Below are 25,085 nucleotides of genomic sequence, written 5' to 3' on the forward strand. Positions count from 1 at the left end.
TAATGAATGGGTGTTGGGTAACTGGTTCTCAGCATTTGCTGTCAGCCATGATAAACCACGCCTCCAGCAAATGACGAAGCGTTACTTGTGTAAAGACTTCACACATTCTCAAGGTGATGTGTGTATTTGTGCATTTTTCATGGATTTGTTGCATGCAGAAAATACTGCTACATTTATGTGTGGAACTCCCATATTTTTCATAGGCTACTGAGTTAGGAATGTTGTTAATTTCCTTGAACTGGAACTGATAAGGGGTACTCTTTTGAAATGCATTCCCCTTCACAGCCTTGTGTACATAATAAAACATGTTCACAAGTTACTGAGATTAAGTCCAAGTCAAAACTTAAGTCTCTGGGGTCAAATCTGTCAAGGCCCCGTTTGTCAGATCTTTTTTGTCAAGTGTTTGCCTGCTGTTGTTTATTTTTATTAACAGCAATTCCATATTTAGCCAGTTACAAAGGACATTACTTTCAGTGTTGGAGAAGGTTACTTTTAAAAGTAATGCATTACAGTATTGCGATACTCCCTAAAACGTAACTAATTATGCTATTTAGTTACTTTTTATGGAAAGTAATGCATTACGTTATGTTACTTTTGCATTACTTTTTAAATCAGGGCTGGGCTGGTTTGAAAAATTAGTTATTAAATACATGTCTGATAAAGTCTGATGTTGTTGTGCCAGAATATAATAATATTTCAATTAAAAAATGTTTTTAAGGCAAAACTTACTTGTTTCATAATGAATGAACTTTAGACATTTATTGAACTGAACTGAATCAACACTGCACTGACTGGAGCTGAATTGTCTTGCTGCAGCAACTTTATAGCAGAATTTGGATTTGCCTGCATCTTTAAGTTTTCTTCATTGATTCTGTTTCTCACAGAATCTTACAGAAACATAGTCAACATGTTGTGTAAATGGATTAAACATCAGCCAAGTTCTCTTTCTTCCAGGCACTAGACAGACAGAACATTACTGGCAAATTCCACACAAAGCTGACGACAGAGTCGTCACTAGGGATCTTCCTGTTCATAATGGTGTGCGCATATTATCCACAGACCATGACCTGTACATGATCAGTGAGAACAACTGGACCAATCCTGGCCTGTTACAAGATCAGATGTTCATTAAAGAACAAAGAAGAACAATTTTAATTCTAAATTATACACAAAAGACCTATAGCTGAAAAGAGAACATGTATAAAGTATCAGCAAAAAAATCATATGTCTTTGTTGTGTTTTTGCACAAAATTATGCCAGATGATTTGTGCTTGTTTGCAACCTGATCCATAGCAGAGATTCATTCTGGAGGAGTTGTGTCTCCATGACTGGTTTAAGGTACTGAGTCTAAGATTAGCTAAATGTTTTTGCTTGTTTGGTTGGTCGGTTGGTTGTTGTTTGGTCTGATTTATTCTCTCTCTCTAAATGTAATGTGTTTTATAAGAAATTAAGTAAGACAATTCATAAGGAATTTTTGTAAGAATCAGACATTTACATTTATATTGCACTGTTCCCTTGTAGAGTTTTCTAGTACATTTCCCTGCTGCCCTTTAGGCTCCTGCAAAAGTCATTTCTATCTCCCTACCATGAACTCAGGCCAAACATCTACTGCCATCTGCCATATCTAACATTTCAAAATGAATACATTTAATGAACTGAGCCTGGATATTTAAAAACAAGTATGACACTATTAATGCGTTCACCTTTAGATCAGTGATCTAAAGTGATCTCCTGAGCATCAGAAATTAATAAAATTTAGCATGTTCAGACTTTCCATTCTCCATGCGTATCAAGTTTTGTGAAAATTCGGAAGTTAATAATTTTTGGGCCACACCTTTAAAAAATGCAATTATGTTTCACACAGGCTGTTCAGCTGTGGTTTGTACTTTGCAATAGGGTATATAGGTTAATTCAAAATGAAATTAAAAATAACAATAAAATAAAATAAAAAAAGACATATGTGGTAACTTTGCAACTATTGGGAATAAAAGTAATAAAGTCTTTTGGCAATTTTAATTTATCTTGTCCTTTTTACAGTGCATTTAAACATATACAATATACACATGCAATTAGGTACAGAGTTAGAGTTAGGATTATATTTTGGTTTTGGGTTTAATTGCATGCAATTATACACAATTTACTGTTATTACTATAGTAAGGTGTAACGTAATAAAAACATGGTAAAATAAAATAAGCAGTAAAAGTAGTAGGTTTAAGTTTAATCATAATCCTTTAGAAATGTAGTTCTCAATTATTTATTTGATTGACTGATTGATTGATTGATTGGTTGTAAAGAACAAAACCATTTGTGCCCTATAATCTTATCATCTGTATCCAACATCATCATTATTCCCATTTCTTTTTCTGATGAAAAACAAGAATGAAGAAGAAGAACTGAATGAACATTTTGTAAACAGGCATATACTGTTGTCATTGTCTCTGTACATCTTTAGTAAGTAATTTTGTAATGCAAAATTTCACAAAATAAACAATTTATACTATTATGCAGATTATGCAAGAAAGGAATATATTGCACATAATAAAATCCTGTACTTTACTCTAATTTTTACTCATAAAAGCACATACAATTAATGTTTATTCACAGTGCAATATACACAGGTTCTAAAATAATTTGATTGTGTGGAAAAACAGAGTACTTCATTCCAGGACCAGGGCTGAAAACCACTGTCTCACAAGACCACAGGTAGGTAAGTAAAAAAAATAAAAAAATAAAAAAATAAATCCACCATACTGTCTTAATGTTGATATTGTGAAATAAAAGCCTACTTGAACCATTCACCACAGTGGTTATTACATCCCAACTGTGAAAAATGTATGCCTATATTATTACTCTTCCATTTAAACATACATTTTGTTTTTTTAAGATCACCAGATTAAGATCTCCAAGCATTCAGAGGATTCTGTCGCTTTTTCCGAATGCTGCAGCTGACTGGCTGCATATCCTGAATGGTGTAATGTGAGGGCACGACAGTAAAGATTTGCTTCATTAGATAAATGCTTACAACAGTGAACTATTCCGCATCTAGGGACCTTCTCAAGCCATCCATGACATGAACCACATGAACAAGGTAATCATATGTGACAAAGTTATTTCCCTAAGGTTTTCTGCTTTTTTTTTTTTTTTTTTTTTGTTTTGTTTTTTTTTTCCATGATGCCAGATGTTTAATTTTGGCATGAAAAGTGATGGGCACAGGGAGTGAACAGTGGTTTTAAGCTACAAATTTTTAGACAAACACCCATATTGTAAACATAGGTAGTATATTCCATCTTATGCCATCTGACAATTGTAATTAGGTTTCAATTCAGTTTCCCTGCGAAAAATATATTTTATTTATATTTTAAGGTTATCAACTTCATTTTAATTTAATTTCAATGCCAAAAGTAAGGCAAGTTAAGTAATTAGAGTTCTTTTTTCAAGTAACTAGTAATGTAATGCATTTCTTTTTAATTTACAAGAAGATATCTGTTACTTTTTCAAATAAGTAATGCCAGTTACTTTCCCCCCCTCCCCCATTTTTAATTCCCCCATATTTTTGTCCTATTTCTTTTATCATTTATTGTGTATTTATTTATTTATTTGACTGAGAAAATCTGACTGATTCATTTTACCCAGAAAAGTCAATACTGTAGTATACAGAAAAACAATAAGCACATTTGTATGTATATGTTACATTTATTTTTTAGCAATGTGTCACATATAAACAGAAAACATTCCATGTCATATATATTTATGGAAGATAAATGTAGTATGTCTGACAGATTTTGCTAACTGAATTAATCATTTTGCATGTAATGCGTAAAAGAATGTTTAGTTGTGAAGAATATGACCGTTTCTCTGAGAATCAACTTTGATTAGCAAGTTTTGATGAGCAAAACCATGCACATTTAGTCCTTACTCTTCTGCACGGGCCAAAACACATGCAATTAGCTTGAATTAAAATGCAAATCTGGTGTGAAGAAACTAATTGTTCAGAGATCTGTTGTTTTGAGAAAAAAAATCAATTCTCATTTCAGAATTAAACCAAAGTGATTAAGCAAAACTGTAACTAATTATAAATGCATCATGTAACAACATTTTTACACAGGAGTGATCCTGCGATTTAGACTGTCCTTCATATCTTTAGAGACGCGGTTGTGGACTTGTAGGAAGTTGGGATGTTCAAGATCAGTGTTATAGGAGGCCAGAGCACCTGCCTTTAGTGGATGTTCTCTCCCTACCATATACATTGAAATGTCCCCCAAAGGCAGCGTGGAGCTGGTGATGCTAAGTGTGGCGTGGGAAGTGTTTTTAGATGGCTCTCTGGACTGAGAATAGGACTGGGATCGTTGCTGTCTGTAATGGTAACTTGGAATGCTTGCATAGGGGGAGGATGAAGGGGAAGGGGCAGTTTTAATAAACTCAAAGTGTTTGAAATGAACCTCTTTGTTTTTTTCAATGTAGATGTTGACTGCCAACACACCGATGGCCTCCGCCATGATGAAGGAGAGAACACCTGAGTAGAAGGACCATCCATAGCTGTATAGGCTTTTCTTATCTTCTCCTTTCTTATCACTAGGGTCTCCGGCATTACTGGAGATGTAAACAATGATGCCGATGATATTGCTAAGACCTGATGAAAGGTAAAAAAATAAATAAATACATTTAAGCATCTAATTATCCACATATTCTAGGCATAATCTTGTCAGGTCATTACTAAATCTTTTCTTAATTCCAAGTTGAGAATCATGTACTTTAATAACGTCTCGGTTACATATGGTAACCTTTGTTCCCTGATGGAGGGAACGGAGACGTTGTGTCGAATGTATGAAACTAGGGGTTGCTCTTGGGAGCCCAAACACCTCTGACATCATTGAGAAAAGGCCAATGAAATTGGGTGTGCAGAATTTGCATAGCTGTCCACGCCCCCGGACATCCGGGTATAAATAGACCAACGTGGCATCTGCTCACTCGTTCTGTTCTAAGGAGTTGAGAAGCTTCTCAACCCACTCAGAGGCAGTCCGAAGTTGTGGCATAAAGGACACAATGTCTCCGTTCCCTTCATCAGGGAACGACGGTTACCATATGTAACGAGACGTTCCCTTTCTGTCATTCACTTTGACGTTGTGTCGAATGTACAACACTAGGGGTCCCTATACTAAACGCCACAACTGTTGGACTGCACCACGAGTGTACGGGGGCGCAGATATTAACAAGCCAATGTGTTAGAATAAATGCACCTCACCTCTTCGTGACCTTCCAACGCCCAAGAACTTGACCTGCTCTCTCACTGGAGAGCCGCCATAAGACAGAGGTCCTTCAGTCTGAGCCTTTCCTCGTAGTAAAAAACAGCAAAAAAAAAACGGCTGAGAATCTTGGCAAAAACATTGAGACAGTGTCTGTTCCCCAGAGGGGGGGAGAGCCACTACTATCACATCCTACCCGAAGGGGAGGAAACGTAAATAACCACCTAAGGACTCACAAAGGAAGTGCTACATAGGGAGGACGGGCTCCATGTAAGGAGAGACTACCGGAACTCAGAACCTAGAGACAAAACCTGTCTCAGGGAATATAGGTGGGAAATACACACATGGGGTCGCATGAGGAGCCACTACATGTGGAGCCCCAACCCAATACAAGAGTTCACAGAAGACAACCTACCTTGTATTAGGTCCTAATTGAAAGTTCCTCTGACGAACTTGGCTACGTGTAATGTGCTAGAGTGATGGAAGGAGTAGTTCATTGTTCACCTGAGGAAACTTACTGAACTGAAGAAGCATAATCGCCCTGGGGGGGAAGCACAATAGCAAGCTCTGCACCAGGGGTGGGGAACCTTGATCTTGGAGGGCCGGTGTCCCTGCAGAGTTTAGCTCCAACCCTGAAAACTAACATGTATCCTGAAGAACTTGATTAGCTTGTTCAGGTGTGTTTGATTAGGGTTGGAGCTAAACTCTGCAGGGACACCGGCCCTCGAGGATCAATGTTCCCCACCTCTGCTCTACACCGTACCAGTCTCCTGAGTCGCATAGCTTGTGTTTAGGACTCTGGAAGACACTGGCTCCATTCGCAGATTATAAAATCTGGCAAATGTGTTAGGTGTAGCTCAACCTGCAGCTGTACAATTGTCTGTTAGAGAGGCCCCCTTTGCCAAGGCTGCTGAGGCAGCGACGCCCCTGGTTGAGTTCGGATTGCATCCACAATCCAGTGAGAGATCCTCTGTTTGGAGACAGCGTTCCCCTTCTGCTCTCCACCAAAACAGGCAAAGAGCTGTTCATAATGTCTGACCTCTTGGTATGTTCACTATCATGTGTAGGGTACGGACTGGGTATAACAAGACAGGTTGGGGTCCCCTTCCTGGGAAAGGATAGCTTGCAAGGTCACCACCTGCTCTCTAGCACAGATTCGATGCCACATCTCCGGGGGTCCTGAGGAAGGAGGTCCTTCCTCAGAGGCAGAGGAATGCTCCAGGGAGCAATGACAGGAGCACAAGCTTCAAGAACCGGGTCCTGTTGGGCCAGTATGGGGCCACCAGCAAGAGCAGTTCCATGTCCTCCCTGGCTTTACACAGAGTCTGTGCAATGAGGCTCACTAGGGGAGAGGCATACTTGCATGGACCCCTGAGCCAGCTGTGTGCCAGTGCATCTGTGCCAAGTGGAGCCTCGGTCAGGCCGTACCATAACTGGCAATAAGTGAATTCCGGTGAGGCAACAAACCTACCTGTACCTGGCCGATTCGACTCCAAATCAGCTGGACCGTCTGAGGGTGGAGCCTCCACTCGCCCTGACGTGAAACTTGTTGTGAGAGAAAATCTGCCACATGATTGAGTTCGCCCGGAATATGCGTAGCACGCAGAGAATTGAGTCTGTGCTGCCTCCAGAGTAGGAGATGGCAGGCCAGTTGTGACATGCGAAAGGCGGACACCATCCTGGTGATTGATGTACGCTACAGTCGCTGTGTTGGCTGTCCGGACTAAAGGTCGGAACCTCTTCAAGACCAGAAGCACTATCAGCAACTCCAGGCAATTGATATGCCAATGCAGCTGAGGGCAGGACTGAGAGGTGAGAGCAGGACTGAAGATGCCATATGTCCAAGGAGCCTCTGAGAGTGAAGCCGTTGTTCTGAGTTTGAGTGTTCTCACACACTCCAGCACTGACTGTGCATGATCCTGAAAGAGGTGTGCAGTCATAACGTTCAGTTTCACACCGAGAAAAGAGATACTCTGCACTGGGGAGAGTTGCTCTTTTCCCAGTTGACCCGAAGTCCCAGTCGGGCTAGGTGGTTGAGAACCATGCCCTTGTGAGCACAAACCAACTCCTGCGTGTGTGCTAGAACCAGCCAGTCGACGAGATGTGTATAATCACTTTCCTGAGAGGGGCAAGGGCAGCCTCCGCGATCTTTGTGAAGCTGCGGGGCGACAGGGATAGCCCGAAGGGAAAGATCTTGTACCGAATGTCTGCCCTTCGAAGGCAGACTATAGGAACAGCCTGTGTCTTGGAAGGATCGAAACATGAAAGTGCACGCGTCCTGCAGGTCTATAGCCACAAACCAATCCTGATCACTGACACATATTAGAGTGTGCTTAAGGGTTGATGTTTTGAATGGGAGCTTGTGAAGGGACCGATTCAAAACTCTTAATTCTCAGATCAGTCTATCCACCACTCTTCTTGGGTAACATGAAGTGAGGGCTGACACAAACCCCCTCTTTATCTCGGCTGAGGGGACAGGCTCTATTGCACCCTTTGCCAGGAGGGTTGCGACTTCCGCTTGAAGGACTGCAGCATTCTCGCCCTGAATCGACTTTGTAAGAGAATGCCATTGAACTTGGGCGGACGCCACACAAACTAAATCGTGTAGCCGAGCCAGGTGGTCCTGAGAAGCCAACGGGAGGATTTGGGGAGGCTACCCAATTGTCTCAGGACTCTGCTAGCAGTCTCAGAGGAACTATACCCAACGTACCTAGAGTGGACGCCGTGCCTAGAGATGAGACTTTTGCGGGGCATCAGCAGTTCTTGCAGGGGGCTGTCCTCAGCGATGAGCAGGTGGGGTTTGTCTGGGGTGCAGGGCCGAAGCCCGACCTGCGCTAGAGGAAAGATATATTGATGGCCTCTGCCTGCTACTCTATCGTGAAGAACTGTAGTGCAAATTCTTCCACAGTGTTACCATAGACCAACCTGGGAAATGGGGGCTTTGAGAGAGCAGACTTCCTAGCATCCCGCATTTCTGCCAGGTTAAACCACAGGTGGCGCTCCTGGACCACCAAAGTGGACATCACCCTTCCCAGAGCCTGCACCGTGACCTTCATAGCTCGGAGAGCGTAGTCAGTCACTGAACACAGTTCTTGCAGCAACTTTGGGTTGGGACCACCCTCGTGCAGATTTTGTAACACCTTGGCCTGGTACACTGCAGGATGGCCATGGCGTGCAGGATGGCCATGCAGCTTGTCCAGAAGCCGTGTAAAAAAAATCCATCATTGTAAAATTTTAAATTTTAGTGAATTAATGTCATACAAATGTAATAGGCTTTTAAGTTGATTGAGCACATCATTAATCAATTAATTGAGTTGAGAAATGCATGTTATAAATATTCATTATTTCAAACATTTTTTTTTTTTTTGCAGAAAACAAATGCAAAAAATTAAATGAGCAAAATATCATTAAAACTCAAGTTGACAAAATGCATCTTAAAGAATCATAACATTATATCATGTCATATCAATTATAACATGTCTTGTTTCATTACCTCCATGCATGTATGGCAATCCTGCTTTTTTCAGTTAAAGGGGTCATTGGATGCCCATTTTCCACAAGTTGATATGACTCTTTAGGGTCTTAGTGAAAAGTCTATAACATACTTTGGTTAAAATTTCTCAATGGTAGTGTAAAACAACATTCTTTTTACCTTGTCAAAATCAGCTCTGCAGACATCAACCCGTTTTGTTGCATATAGCAGTGACTTCCGGTACTGCTGCGTGTGGCAGCATTTTCCAGCAGCTCCGTGTGTGTTTTTCTATTTTTGTGTTTTTTGTACTTCTATTGTTTAATTGCAGTCAGAATACCATCTATTCTATGGGTATGGATTTTTACATACCAAAACTTGTTTATTCGAACAATCAATTACTTGCTCTAAAATCAAAGTCCCGTGCTGGTGTGGTTCCCCATTTACCTGACAAGGTGAGGAGGCCGTATCATGGCTGCAGAGCCGGCTCTAAGGCTAAGCGCCTAGCGAAGAAATGGCTATATAAGCCTTTCGGTACCTTCTGTGATTATGGGAAATGTGAACTCACTGCCAAACAAGATTGACAAACTGGCTGTGCTGGTGAAAAATGTTAAGATCTACAGAGAGTGCAGTTTGATGTGCTTCTGTAAAACGTGGCTCACGACTACCATCTCAGATGCTAACGTGGATCTACACGGCTTCAGTACAGTCAGGGCGGATAGAGACACGAAAACTTGCGGGAAGGGGAAAGGAGAAGGACTCACTATATACGTGAACACAAGGTGGTGTAATCCTGGGCATGTGAGTATTAAAATCTCCAGTTGTTGCAGGGACATTGGACTTTTGCCTGTAAGTTTGCGCCCCTATTACTTGCCCAGAGAGTTTGGACACGTGATTGTTGTTATTGTTTACATCCCTCCACGTGCCGATGCGGAGGTAGCATATGATGTCATCCACTCGGCTATTGCTGAACTACAAACACAGCACCCCGAGATGCTTGTGTTAATCTCTGGGGACTTTAATCATGTCACTCTGGACACAAGGATGATGATCAGAAGAAGCTGAAGCGTGTGCAGAAGGAACTCAAAGTCCAGGTTAAGGGAGGCGAAGGAGCAGTATGGGAGGAAGCTGAAGCAGAAGTTGCGAAATAACAGCATGAAGGAGGTGTGGGAGGGGATTAAGACAATCACTGTGTGATGTTTGCTATACTTATTCTTAAATTCTTTTTTCTGTTTTATGTCATTCTTTTAACACCTCAAATCTGTCACACAGTAGAATCTGACCCCATTTTAAACCTTGTAACCCAGCCTGTTAGGCTGAGCATTACAACTGGGTGCAGCTCAAAGCAGGGTAACAACATTGAAGGAAATGTGGAGACAGCGAACCAGCTGAACAACTTCTTCAACAGGTTTGATCACCCCAATTCATCCCAAAACATCTTATAATACTGCACCATCCAACCCCCCTCCCCCTTCTTCTCTCTCTCTCCCTTGATATCAACTTCAGCATGAAGGAGAGTGTCATCATACCCATGATCACGAGAGCCCAGGTGTGCAGAGAGCTGAGGAGGCTTCGTCCCAGCAAAGCAGCTGGTCCAGATGAAGTATCCCCACGACTGCTGAAGGTCTGTGTGCTGGAGCTGGGTGACCTCCTACAGCGTATCGTCATCCTAAGCCTGGAACAGGGGAGGGTTCTTCGGCTGTGGAAAACATCCTGCATCATCCCAGTCCTGAAGAAACCACGCCCTGGAGAGCTGAATGACTACAAGCCGATTGCTCTGACGTCACACATAATAAAGACCATGGAGTGGGTGCTGCTACACTGTATGATGCCAAGTCCACCATTTCCTTGACCCTCTGCAGTTTGCATATCCGGTGAAGGTGGGAGTGGAGGACGCTATTATTTACATGTTACATCGATCCCTCTCTCACCTGGACAGGGGCAGCGGGGCTGTGAGAATTACATTTGTGGATTTTTCCAGTGCCTTCAACACCATCCAGCCTCTGCTCCTCAGAGAGAAACTGAAAGAGATAGGAGTGGGCTCACACCTGGTGGCGTGGACTACCTAACAGGCAGACCTCAGTATGTGCAACTGAGGGACTGCAGGTCTGACACTGTGGTTAGCAGTATACAGTAGGAGCACTGCAGGGGACAGTGCTTTCTCTGGTTCTGTTTACCCTGTACATGTCGGACTTCCAGTAAAACTTAGAGTCTTGCCACGTGCAGAAGTTTGCGGACGACACTGCTATTGTGGGCTGTATAAAGAATGGACAGGAGGAGGAGTACAGGAAACTGATCCGGGACTTTGTATCATGGTGCGATTCCAACCATCTGCACCTCAATACCACCAAGACCAAAGAAATGGTGGTGGACTTTGTGGCTATGTAGTGGGCACAGAGCTATACAGCATGTCATCTGTGGCACAGCGATGAGCATTGAACAGGCTCTTGTCAATCATGGATAATCCACTGCATCCACTGCACAGCATCATCTCAAGACAGAGGTGTAGCTTCAGTACTAGGCTGCTGTCACTGCACTGCTCCACTGACAGATTGAGGAGGTCATTCCTCCCTCATGCTATACGGCTCTTTAACTTCACCCGGGGAGGGAGGGAAGTCAGTGCTAACATTCCTCAGTGTTCTGAACGGCACTACTAACTGTAATTTGCACACATTGCATCTAATTATTTTTATTTTTAATATTTGACTGCACTGGACATTTAAATTTACTTATATGTTTGTATTTACGGAAGCCTTGATGCCTTAAATGTGGATACTGCTGGAGTTTGTGAATTTCCCATGGGGATTAATAAAGTATCTATCTATCTATCTATCTATCTATCTATCTATTTATCTATCTATCTATCTATCTTTAAAGGGATAGTTCACCCAAAAATGAAAATTTGATGTTTATCTGCTTACCCTCAGGGCGTAGTATACGCAAGCGCCAGAAGCGTTCTGTGCTTATACGTCACTCATTGTTTACATCTTGCACAGAGATCTCTTCCAGCGCTTGCGAAAACTACACCAGAGCGCGTACATATGTCATGCACCAGATGCTGTGCATGCGCTCAGGACAGTAGGACAGCGATCTGCGCTTATACGTCACTCGTTGTTTACATTTTGCACAGAGATCGCTTCCGGCGCTTGCATATACTACGCCAGAGCACGTACACGTCACGCGTCAGATGCTGTGCATGCGCTCGGGACAGTAGGACATAGCAGTAAATCAGAGGTAAAAAATGATATAAATACTGTTCAGTTTCTCGCAAAAAACGATCGTTTCGTGTCTTTGGACATCAGTGTATCGTCACGAGTCGCAGGGTTTATTTTGGTTTTGTTTATGTATGGTTTTTTTTACTCTCAAAGATTTGGTAGCCATTGACTGCCATTATATGACTGACAGACTGCAACGGTTTGAGTTAAAATCTTTGTTTGTGTTCTACTGAAGAAACAAAGTCACCTACATCTTGGATGCCCTGGGGGTAAGCAGATAAACATCAAATTTTCATTTTTGGGTGAACTATCCCTTTAAATGCAAATGAGCTCTGCTCACTCCGCCCCTCTCTTCTGTGGGGTGATGAGCCGTTATTTGAGAGACTGTTTACTTTAGCTGCATTTAGCCGCAACACTTGCTAACTAGCACGTTATTAGGAAAGACGATTGCAAAGATTCATAAAAAAACCCTTATACTCACTTCTGCTGTAGGTGAAGCTGGATCACGAATGATTCACGTGAACATACACGCATTTTACGCAGATCGGGAGGCAGATTCCCTTCAAAAACAAACATAATCCCTTGCGTCTTTAGCAGTTCAGATGTCGGGAGTAAATGACGACTATGCTCATTATTACATCCAACAACAAAACACCTCAATCGCATAGGAGCCATTCTTGTCTACGTCCCTGCTCCAGGGTCAAAACAATGGCCGTCGAACTGTTACAGCTCACTCAGGGCGGGTCTAAGGTAAGACGGCCATGTCAGTCAACTATCATGGGAGCGGCATTTGTCCGTGTGACATCACACAGACAAGAAGCTGAGAATCTGAGAATGGCCTAATTTGAAAAAGGGAATATTATATTTATGAATTAAATAAAAACCACTGGGTGGATTTTTATCATTATACGGAGGATGTGTACACACACTGCCAACACACATTTATGTTCAAAAAACATGTAAAAGTGAATTTTGCATTCAATGACCCCTTTAAAAATATATAGATATGCTATAATTGTTAAAATTATGATTTGCAGTTGGAGACTCTTCAGCAATTCTTTTCTGAAACACTAGAAGTGTCTGAATGTTAAGGTTACTGTTTTTGTCATTTATTGTACCTGCAGATACAAATAGAATTCCTGCACTCAGGAGAATGTTATTTCTGCTACTGTAAATCTGGCCCAGTCCAACACAAAGTCCCCCCAAGAGAAGCAGGATGGTACTCAGGATGGGGAAAAGACTGGATGCCCGCACTAATCCTGCAACACACAAAGGCATCTTAGGCAACCATTATATCATTATGTACATAAATTAGCCAGCATTATTACACATCATATTGAAACAAATGGCCTACACACACACACATAAACAATTCTTTTAAATTTTCATAATTTAATTCTTCATTTAATTAATTTGATTCATAATTTAATTCTTAAATTTTCATGTAGTGGAATACCACTTTAAATAATTTTTTGAATATGTAAAGAAAATATACTTACGGAGGAGATACTCTGAGTTGTCTGCGTCATAGTCATCATCCACAGAAAAATGATTGATCCAATAGCAGCTCCCATTGTTGATCCCTGTGCCAAACATAGGTGATGCTGTACATTCATATACTGAACAATGCCCTCTTCTAATGCATGCAGCAAAAATAAATAAATCTGCATTGTTTATCTTTTCAAGCTTTCATTTAAAAAATGCACAACATTCTAACCTTTCACTGAAGTAAAACAATTCAAAATGTGGGGAAACTCACATTATGAAATAAAAGTTTTTTTGCCCAATGCATGTTGGGCACTTTTATTTTCTTCCTCTAGAAATTCTTACGAGTAAAATATCTCTGCAGTATATTTCCCATTCATATTTACATTTTTTTTAGCACACCACAGCGACTAGGAGCATTAAATTGTCCAGCCATGACTTCCTGTTCCACAGGATTATAAATATGAGGAACACAAAAACCTGCCCAATTGTTACTCAATACTAGACCAATCGCGTTTTGGAAGGGGTCGCTGGTAAAGATCACGTTATGGGGGTTAAATACACATTTTTTGGCAGGATTCCACTAGTAAAATTCGCATTCCTGTGCCTAAATATCATGTTATTAAGGTCGCGTTAACCCGCGGACATGAAAAACAACCAGTGGCAATAGTTTTAAACTTGGCAACACTGACAAAGACCATCCATCACAAGGAGTAAAACCAAAGAATATAATTCTGATGTGCAGAACAAGAATGTTGAGCTTCACAAAATAGAATGTGGCTGTAAGAAAATAGCTAACGTATTGAAAATCCCCATTTCCACTATCAGGGCAATAATTAAGAAGTTTCAATCAACTAAAGATGTTACAAATCTGCCTAGAAGAGGATGTGTGTCTATATCATCCTAATACTGCCTCTTATAATGGGCCATGATTGGATCTTCCATCAGGAGAATGATCCAAAGCAAACATCAAAATCAACACAAAAATGTGTCACTGAGCACAAAATGAAGCTTCTACCATGGACATCCCAGTTCCCTGATTTGATCCCTATAGAAAATGAGTGGGGTAAACTAAAGAGAAGCACCAACATCTGAAGGAACAGGAGAGATTCTGTGTGAAGAACTGGTCTCTGATCTCTTGTCAGGTGTCAACTCATCAGGCATTATAGGAGAAAACGCACAACCGTTATCTTGGGAAAAGGACGGTGCAATAAAGGAGTGCCAATAATTGTGGCCAGCGAGGCAGTGACTAGGTTATACGCTAATGCCCTAGAAGGGGCCTCCCTAAGACCTATGATTCGAAGGAAATGGGTTCACAATTTATCTCCCGGTCTTCTCCCAACATCAGTTTGAAATAATACAATCTCCCTTAATTTCTCTTTCCCTGTCTTCCTCTTACTCTCTCTCCTCATTTTCCTGTCTATTCTTCATTTCTCATTTTCTCTCCCGTCTCATTCTTTCTTTCCTTGTTATTTTCTATTTTATTGATTTGTATTTATTTTTATTTATTCATTTATTTATTTTCTTTTTATTATTATTATTATTTTTTTTTTTTTTTTTTAGTATAAGCTATATTTTCAAAATTGCGGCGGTGACAGCAATGGTAACAAAAGAAAAGAAAATTAGTAATTATACTTTAAATTTTGCATCTATTCAAATGGAAAAACACTTCTTTCTCTCTCCTTTACATATGAAGAGTTCAGATGAAAAATCAGCTAAAAGCCATCTTGCTCAAAAATGTGATAATGGTACTGAGTGAATGCTGTCGATACATATTATACGTCCGTCAAATACTTTTACTTCAAACTCGCTAAATTTCAGCCCAATCAGAAGTACCAGTACTTACATAGAAACCGATATAAAGTAGCCAGAAAGAAATGCTAATTTTAAAGAAATATGTCAGATGGATTTAGGGGCTTTTGCATCTGAACTCTTCATATACTTTTCTATTTATTATCATCAATAATAGCAATGTGTACTTACTGGATTTACATAATATATTATTATTATTACTATTATTATCATTACTATTATTACCACTATTACTGTTATTATTATTCATTTATACAAGCTTTTTCGTCTGACATGTATTAGAAGGCTGGGGAGTATTGTTGCACAACACATTGCTTGTTTGTCCATATGTTTGTCTTTGGTTTTGGTGTACTGTCTTCTGTTATGTCTACTTTCAATAAAAAAAATGTGGCCAGCGTGAACTAGAGAAAAACATTTATTTCATCATGAAATTTCCCCCCCAACTTTTTATTGTTTTACTTGATGATAGGTTTAAATTTTGTGAATTTTTTAAATGCAAGATCAAAAGGACAAACGATGCACATATATTTTATTGCTCATATTAACCAAGGGTGCCAATATTAGTGCAGAGCACTATACATTTCCTGATAAAAAAATATGACACGGTATGAAACGCTGATGCATAAAGCGCTGTTTGTCCCAAAAGCAGTAAAATTTGTTTAACGCATCATGTTCTGATGGAACTACTCCACACCAGTGTATTTATTTAAAGATAGCATTATGAGATAAACATAATTCAAGTTTTTTTAGACTTGCATTTCAGAAGGAATATTCAGAAGCTTAGCGTATTCACTTCTCCTTTGGGTATCTGGTTATTTCTCCTTTTGATGATTCTTTTCTGTGACCTTATAATATTTTATTTTATTTAGCTAAATCTTATATTATTTTATGCAAATAAATGTTAAATTCTTTTAAATATCTATGCCACATGTATTTTCTTGTTTCCATTTTCATCATCTTTTATAATCTGCTCTCTCTAAAGTCACATCTAAGGACAAAATTAATTCATATATCTCAAATAAACAGCCAATATTGTGTGTGAAATCCAGTGTCAAAACTGTCCTCAGTAGATCTACCTCATACCTTGCGGAAAATTCATTTGTTTGACAACGTTTTAAAAGGATTATTTGAAAGACAAATGAAGGCATCTCTGGTGCAATATTGCCTTCTAGAAGCTAGACTCTCATTAATGCACAGGAGAAGAAAGAAAGAACTGTTTTGCGGGCATTTCTGATTGAGATTTGTTTTGAAAAGGACTAAAAATGCAACAGCATGTAGAACCTTTGATGGAGCAGTACATTCAACCCTAGTAAACACATTTTTGTATATGAATACGAATTAATTAGCAGTAAAGTTGACACATTTTCAGTGTAGTGACTAAGACTGAAACGTTAACATAACATGTAGGTTACTCTACTGTAAAAGTTTTCATTCATGTCACGGCAGTGTATCTCTTAAATGTATTAAGCATTTTAAATGCATTGCAAGACTCTTATAGAAATTACATCTTCTATTCCTATTTGCAACTACTAGATAGTCTACATACTAAAATTCAGCCCATTCATACCTTCGACACAGCAGACCCTCCAGAGTCCAGAATGCGTGAGATCTCCTCGTGTTTTCTTTGGCTGCTGCAAGGTTTGGGTTTCATCTGTTGCGTTGCTGGTTGTGTTACAGATGTGTGCTCTAGAGTAGAGCCAGTAGTCGGTTCCGATCGCGACAGTCATCAGGCTGATCGCTGCAAATGCGCCCAGGCTCATCAAAACAATCTGAACTCCACGATCACACCAAGCCATGACACCGTAGACTAGACTGAACTGAGCGCATCAAGACCACTTCACAGTACATTTCACATACCTCTGCTGAGTGTCTAAATTCGGCCACGCATGATGAGCTCATAAATCAAACTTCCTTTCATCCGCACAAATTAACGGGGGTTATATCGGAAACTAATTTTTTTTTTTTCAATACAATAGTTGACTTTGTATTTTACATTATTGACACATTTTAAAAAATTATACTAATAATAAAAATTTAAACGAAAAGTCATTTACGTATTATGTTAATGTTAAAAATGTAACAATTTAAATGTAAATTTAATGAATACAGAACTTTCTCCTTTCACTTTCAATACATTTTTTTTTATTTTTCAATACTTCTTTTGCATTGTATTCAATGCAGTTTACAGAATACAGAACTTTCATCTGACAAAGACCGATTGGTTGTTTCAAGTTTTTTTATTAACCATAAAAACTTAACCTTCCAATCTAAACGATGCAAATCTATTAGTACGCCGACCTCTAAAGCTTTTTTTTAACGCTTAAATGTTTAATTGTACATGATATTAAAGTTACATGACTAACATGGTCACGTGGTCAGGCTGAAAAGAAAAGTGGCTCTCCATGAACTCTCAAATGCACGATACACACACATTTGAAAAGTGGTTACAAAAGTATAGTTAATATTTAAAAAAATTAAGGCTGTTTAAAGATTAATCGCATCCAAAATAAAAGTTTTTGTTCACATTATATATGTGTGTACTGTTTATATATATATATATGAATACACACACATACATGTATATAGAAAAATATGTTGTTTATATATTTAAAATATTTATACATAATTCCAATTATATGAATATATATACACACACACATATATATATATATAAACAATTTAAAAATTATAATAAATATATAACATACTTGTAAATATTTCTTATTAATATTAATATTTAATATTAATTACACAATACACACACATAAATTAGGCAAACTCTTTAAGACTTTTATTTTGAACATGATTAATCACGATTAATCATTTGACAGCCCTAATCTATTGAAATGACTTTGAAGGATCAATTATGGAACAAATAAACTCAAATTTTGCACTTCCTAGTGGAAGTTTAAACATGATTTGATTTAAAAGTATAATAATAATAATAATAATAATAATAATAATAATAATAATGAACAAACTGTACATGTTGCCTCTATTTTCCCTAAACGGTAAATTAACAAACCCAGAATTATTTCCAAAAATTTTTTTAATGTGGATGCTGGAGCAACATCTGAATACCAATATTATGCAATTTTTCAATTATGTTTAAACATAATACAAGACATTTAGTTAACACAAATGTGGATGAGGTGTCACTGAGGTTGGGAGGCTTTATATGGAGTTTAGAGTGATTCTTTTTTTCTTGACACCAAATATAGTCAGAGGTCACACACACAAAACAAATGGGAAAATCTTAAGTGCAGTGTAAAACTTGTCATGGAAACCAGAGACTAACATTGTTCTTAGTCTGAGTGCAGGCCACATCATTGTCAATAACAAAATTTAAAGAGAAGCATTAACAGCAAAAGTTTATTTAACATTCGTTTTATCAAATGTTTCAAGGTGGAAAAAAAGGGGGGGGAAATGTGTACCAAGGACTCCCTAACAGGCTCTACTGGAGGTTGTGGATCATCTCTTCCTTGGCAATGAGATGAGTAGTTTTGTTGACCAGAGACATGAGAGAGTTCAGTTTTTGAGACCAGTCATTCAGAAGATCGTTAGGGTCCTTAGGCCGTTGGAAATTAATGATTCCAGCGAGACGGTCTACTTTTGCATAGATGGTCTTATTGACCACCAGGTTAGATAAGAACTCTTCTGATTCCTATAAGAACAACAAACATTTAAGTTGAATATTACTACATTTGTCAAAATTTTTTAAACTCTGTTGAGCTATTATTGAGAGGGAGAAATGGGAAAAACATTGAAGCCTTAATTAAAAGAAAAAAAAAGATAACATTTAATATCAGGCATCAAAAAGTTATACATTTCATTACAGAACTCACATCAATAGAGAGGTCGAGCAGTGCTGCCATTCTCCCCATCGTGATGCTTGTGTAATACTTAGCCATTATTCTGATGTTCTGGTAATGGAGAGACATACAGTCATCAGTTAGCAATGGAAAAGCATTGAGGACACAAATCATATTTCAAAACACCACCTTAAAATCTACATTAGTTCACTGCAGTTATATTTCCATTTTTTCACCAATAATTTATTACATAAAAATTACGATGTTAAAGTAATAATAATATAATGTTTTGATTATGATATTATGGGTCCCCAGGAGCAAGATTGAAGACTGCATTTTACGGCTTTATAAGATTTACTATATGGGCCATTCTACAGAATTGGTCCAAACTGTTGTCTCACAACCAAAAAAACAAAACACATTTAAAAAGCATTTAAGTATTAAAATTTTAGATATTTACTAAGATATTTCTACTGAAACCCAGAATTTTTTTTAAATATTAGTAAGCTTAATATCTATAAAATCATCATTTATTTGGTACTTTCAATTTTAGAGGTGGCTGTCCTGAACCCTAACCCCTAAATTTACCCCAAAATCTTAATAACCCTTTAGATACATTACTGTGTTTTGGTAGTGACAAATTTGGGGAGAGGACGAGGGAGTTATCAGTATTATCACGGTGTTGTTAAAATGTACTGAAAATGTGCAAAATATACACATAAATCACTTCACCAAGTTTTATATTTAAAATCAACAAACAACAAATAAAATGACTTTTTGTTCGCATAATCACTAAAACAACAACAGTAGCCTACCAATGATGTCTGGATTTTAAATGACAACATGACTGACAACAGTTTAACAACAACAGTTTAAATAATAGCATGTTCAACTATTGAATGTAACTTCTCAAATAAAGCTGTGAAAAAGTTTCATGAAAAGATAAACCTTACATTTTTAAATAAAGAAAAAGGTTAAGTCAAAATGATAATTGATTTAATAAATTATTATACGTATTTTGTCTGTTCCATAAAGAATCTAGATAACTGGTCTGAATTGTTTAAATGTGTAGAATCCACTTAAGCTTGTTTTTCCATCAACTGGTCAGAATTTATGCTACAGCAGGGCAAGCAAATTAGGTTTGTCTTTTGGCCAGACAAAAACTGCACACAAGCTGAATGTAAATGTAAGTCTCTGTAAATCCACTGTACATGTTTACAATAAGCACTTACTCGCGCATACACAGGACAATGTTTGAGGGCCCACACGTAATATCTGGGAGAGCGCACAGCCATGATCACTATATGGGAGAGGAAGCCAGCTGCAAGCCGAGAGATTATTTTATGAGATGACACCCTCTCATAAAATAATGCACTCTTGACATTAACCATTAAAATAACGCCAAAATGGCTTCAAATGAACTATGAAAACGAAAATAAAGTCGCAAAAGCTGCATTTCTTATTGCTTAAAATGAACCGAGACTATCTTGTGTTTTTCTGTGGGTGCTCGATTATTTCTGTGGGGATTGGCGCCTATGCCCTTAGCACTCTTTTAAAACATCCACCGCCTTTTCACACAGAAACGGTAATACTAACCGTGCTGAATTTTATCATGATTTATCGTCAAACCGGTAATCGTTACATCCCTAGAAAGGACTAATATTCCAAAATTTCCTGAAAATACAATACGAGAATTAACTGCACAATTACTAGAAATGTGTTCCTTGCATACTATGCAATTTGCATACGTAAAATGCTTTGGAAAAAGACATTTATTTCAAGACATTTCCAACTCTGACTTTGGACCAGTTCTGCCGAATGGCCCATTTATAGAGTCCACTAGTCAAATTTATGACACTTTGTGTCAATATTAAAGCGTGAAAGCCTCAGTGCCCATTCTTTGTGAATGCATGGAAAAGCACAGCCAGCACAACACTTTATAATCATCCTTTTGTGTTGCATGGAATTAAGTTTTGAATAACAACAATAATGATTAATCAAAATTAAAATTTGGGGGTGAATAATTTTTAAGAGAGTGATAGACTAAAAATAGATATAAAAAATTAGGCTTCCCATTTCAGCAACAATAAGACTAACTCACATGTTCTACCACTCTGTTTTTCAGATCTTTCCATCTCTTTTCTCCCTCTTCTGAGCAGGTGAAGACATCAGTGTCAGGAGTTCCCATGGAACCCTCCCTCAGTTCCTTTCCATAATCCTCCACTACAGATGACCAGCGCATCAGCTCCATGGTGGTAAATTGTTTCAGGAGATCCCTGCAAAGGAGGGATGAGAAAGATAAACTCTTCTAACATGCTTGCAGTTCAGCAGTTAACTAGTCACATCCCTGAACCCTTGCAGAAACACCCAGTATATTTTGGCTTGTTTACCTGTATTTGGGTATTTCCTCCAGTTTCTTGTCAATGCTGATTCTATGAACTAAATCAGACTGTTCATTGTCATAAGGTGCCAAAATCACATAGAGCACCACACTCTTCAGAGCCTGAAAAATACATGAGCCATTTTCAGACAAAATGCATTTATTTCAGTAAATTATCAATTGACCGAGAGAGAAGGCGAGAGAGAGAGATGACAGTCGTGTGTGTGCGCGTACCTGCCTGCATGCTGTGTGTCTGCGTGTCTCTCTCCACAAACAACAAATTTATTCAAAAACAGCAGTTTTACCACCTCGTTGCTGAGAATACAATGTAGCGATCTAGTATTTACGCTATTTTTTGTTAATAAGAATCGCGGGGAAGCGCTGACAACAAGTTTATGTATGTACGCAGCGAAATGCAATGTCTGACCTCTCTCTCTCTCTTTCTGTGTGTGCATCAATTAAAGCCGAACATTAATATGGAACGGTGTTTAAACTGACTTTGAACTACCTGTGCATTAAACGGTTTCACTGCAAACCTGCCAGCCAATCAGAATCCAGTATCCAGACATTCCATGGAATAATATCAATATAATGCAAATAAAAAGGTACCTGCTGCCATTTGGAGGCATCTTCCAGGATACAGGGAGTGTCATATATGGCTCTGTAATGTTTACATATGGACAGGTAGGAGCCCTCATGCTGATCAACTTGAATCATCAGATTATAATATTTCAGCTTCAAATCCTAAACAATAAAGAAAGTCAAACAGTTACATAAATAGAAAAAACTGAACACACCTCCCACTAATTAATTCATACACTGACAATATGTAAAAAAAAATATAAATAAATAAATAAATAAAAGACTAAAACAGAAGTTTCTTCAGAAATACAACCTCAGTGCCCTCCTCCTGGAAGAATTTAGTGTTGATCTTTTTGCTAATGATCTGTGTTCGAATGTAGTCCTTGACAGCAATGCACAGCCTCATCTGCTCCAGAATGAACTCCACCTTCTCCTTTTTCTCCATTGATCCATATGTCTCCACCTGAGAGTTAGATTGTTGAGAAACGTTTCTTCAAACCAAGTGTGAATATGCCAGGTTAAAGGAAACAATTCAGGGTAAGACAGTAAAACATGAGCACCAAGAGCAGACTTTTTAACATGAACATGATTACATAACATGATTATGTACTGATTAACACTGTTTATGGTTGACAACATTTCAGAAATCAGGGATGTTCTTGTTTATCAGTAAATGTGCTTCTTATCAGAGCAATTATTTAATTAAATATAAAAAATAAAAAAAAAACACTCCAAGATTATATTATACAAATACATTAAATATTATACATAAAGTAGTACGCACAATCTAAGTTCATAAAGCATCATAAAGTGAAATTATTATAATATCTATACATTTTCTTATATTATTTATACACTTGCATGTGGTTTGTGAAATTTAGGGGTCTGATCTGTGAAACACATTATTGTTTACTAAAACTAAAACTATAATTTTTATAGCTGATATAGAGATATAGCTGAAATGAAATAAAACAAACATTAGATGAAATAATTAAACCTGAAAAACTGAAAATGAACATCAGAAATATTCACGAGTATTAACAATTAGTTTGAATAGGACTTAAGAGCACAAAGAGGCAGATGAGCAAATCTCTCGCTAACTGCAGGCTAACACTCACCTGCAGTTCTTGCAGAATGGATGCAGCCTCTTTCACATCTCCGCTTTGCTCTTTGATATGGGCCAATGTTTTGGTCAGCCTAGCACGTTCGATCTCCACATATATCTACAGAAACATTGATATGCAACATGAATAAAGTTTAAAGCTGATCGTTACATCAGAAGAGTAAGCAAGCTTATAAGAAATAAATCTGGTATGCAGATTAAGCTAAAAAGAGTGGAAGTGGAGACCTTTCCAGCAGTGACGGTGCGTAGCGTGTCAATGAGCCGGAGTTTGATTGACAGGTCACTCACAGCATCAACATATGTATAACATTCCTGTACCATCTTTGCAACAGCCTACAAAGGAAAATTAAGAGAATGTTAAAATCACCCATTTCATCCTAGGAAGCCAATAATGAAAAAAGATACTTAAAACATAGATAAATCATCTTTAACTGTTGCTTTTTCTCAGTTAACCAACTATTGCAAGTGACAAGAATAATGGCAAGAATGACTTTTATTTTTACAAGCATCAGAGGAAAGGGGCTGAAGATTGCTACAAATTACTAATGTTCTGCATTTTATGCATTCTTCATAATTTTTACTCCATTACTTTGTCAAAAATGTCCAGATATTGTTTCACCATTCCGTGTATGTGTGTGTCCTTGCTATTCATTTCATTTATTATCTCTGCATATTCTCTAATACTACTCAAATAACAAAACACATTTTGTAGTTGACAGGCTGGAACAGGTGGTTGAAGGATGTTTTTATGAGGCAACATGAGCTCAGTCACTGGTTCCATGATATGTTCGAAACAGTATTCCTACCTGCTTCAACTGGCTTCTTCTCTTAGAGAGCAGCATGATGTTTTCATTCAAGGCATCCCAGTCTTTGGCTTCATAACATAACTGAACTATGGCCACCAAGATCCTGGAGGTGGACACCATATCTGAAGCCTGGACAGAAATGACACATGCAAACAATGCAGAGCATTTTAGGAGCTAATAATCTCAAACCACCATTAAACAGATGAAATGATCATAGCGGAAAACTTACAGTTCTTGTTTGCTTTTCTAGTGACAGCAGACTTTCAATGGCCTCCTGTAGTCTGCCATCCTTAAAAACAAAAAACAGAACATTAAGTTAGGGCTTTGTCCCATGTTAAAGCCAAAGCTCAAATCGTTTCTCAGTAACTGTTTATTAGAGATAAAACATGGCTAAACAACGGCGGCAAATGTCTACTTAGACAGCAGCTTCCTGATAGGTTTATGTCTGCATAATAAAACCCTTTTTCCCTCATTAAACACGATAAAGATGTTCATAATAAACAGATCATTCACATAGTTTAATTATGGAATGATTTGATGAACGTTAGCTTTAGCACGCAGCATGACTCAGCCGCTCATTCACACTTACTTTGGCCATTTTCTCACACTCAGGCAGACGCTGATCTACAGTAGCACTGTAGTCAACCTCCATCTTCACTATCCGTCCATCTGATCGTTCAGCTCTGTCCTCAGACATTATTGCAGCTTGTAATAGGAACAATTCACGGTGAATGTGATAACTACGATCCGTACAGCTCGCTGTAAATCTTTTTCTTCTTATGGAGTTTGTTTGGTGGTTGCCAACCCAGCAATTTTGGAATTACCGCCACCAACTGGACAGGAGTGGCGAAAGAAAGGTGATTTTTTTTGTGTGTAAATCACATTACATGACTATTCACAAGCAGTTTTACTGACGGTATAAATGCTTGGAAAAAATATTTAACGTTTCATATTCATTATTTGTAGCGCCAGCCACCGAATAGCCTAATTTGGAGGAAAAAAACTTCAAACAGTTGTGGTGCAGTAACACCACATCTTAAGGACATTTTCGAAAAGTTTGTGTAAATCACATTCAAATAATAAATACAGAAATTGTTTATTTTATCCTTTGTTTAGATCATAATCTAGTTAATTGAACGTTTAAAGAGTAAAGCGTA

The 25,085-nt window shown here is 38.3% G+C and overlaps 2 protein-coding genes across 2 annotated transcripts; both read right to left on the reverse strand.

Annotated features, from left to right (window-relative positions):
- Positions 1-3,781: 3,781 nt before the first annotated feature.
- cacng4a (calcium channel, voltage-dependent, gamma subunit 4a) lies at positions 3,782-17,069 on the reverse strand. The gene is made up of 4 exons (XM_051111697.1): positions 16,793-17,069; positions 13,428-13,511; positions 13,047-13,187; positions 3,782-4,631 (listed from the first exon to the last, which is right to left on the reverse strand). Exons 1-4 carry the CDS (start codon positions 17,019-17,021, stop codon positions 4,099-4,101), a joined length of 987 nt encoding a protein of 328 aa, XP_050967654.1. The 5' UTR covers positions 17,022-17,069; the 3' UTR covers positions 3,782-4,098.
- Positions 17,070-18,256: 1,187 nt separating this feature from the next.
- psmd12 (proteasome 26S subunit, non-ATPase 12) lies at positions 18,257-24,720 on the reverse strand. The gene is made up of 11 exons (XM_051113176.1): positions 24,518-24,720; positions 24,158-24,217; positions 23,929-24,057; positions 23,348-23,455; positions 23,118-23,222; positions 22,313-22,462; positions 22,027-22,161; positions 21,428-21,540; positions 21,139-21,313; positions 19,071-19,148; positions 18,257-18,889 (listed from the first exon to the last, which is right to left on the reverse strand). The coding sequence occupies exons 1-11, from the start codon at positions 24,623-24,625 to the stop codon at positions 18,680-18,682; spliced, it is 1,371 nt and encodes a 456-aa protein (XP_050969133.1). The 5' UTR covers positions 24,626-24,720; the 3' UTR covers positions 18,257-18,679.
- Between the last annotated feature and the right edge of the window lie 365 nt (positions 24,721-25,085).

This window comes from Labeo rohita, chromosome 6 (genome assembly GCF_022985175.1).
Source record: "Labeo rohita strain BAU-BD-2019 chromosome 6, IGBB_LRoh.1.0, whole genome shotgun sequence".
NCBI lineage: Eukaryota > Metazoa > Chordata > Actinopteri > Cypriniformes > Cyprinidae > Labeo > Labeo rohita.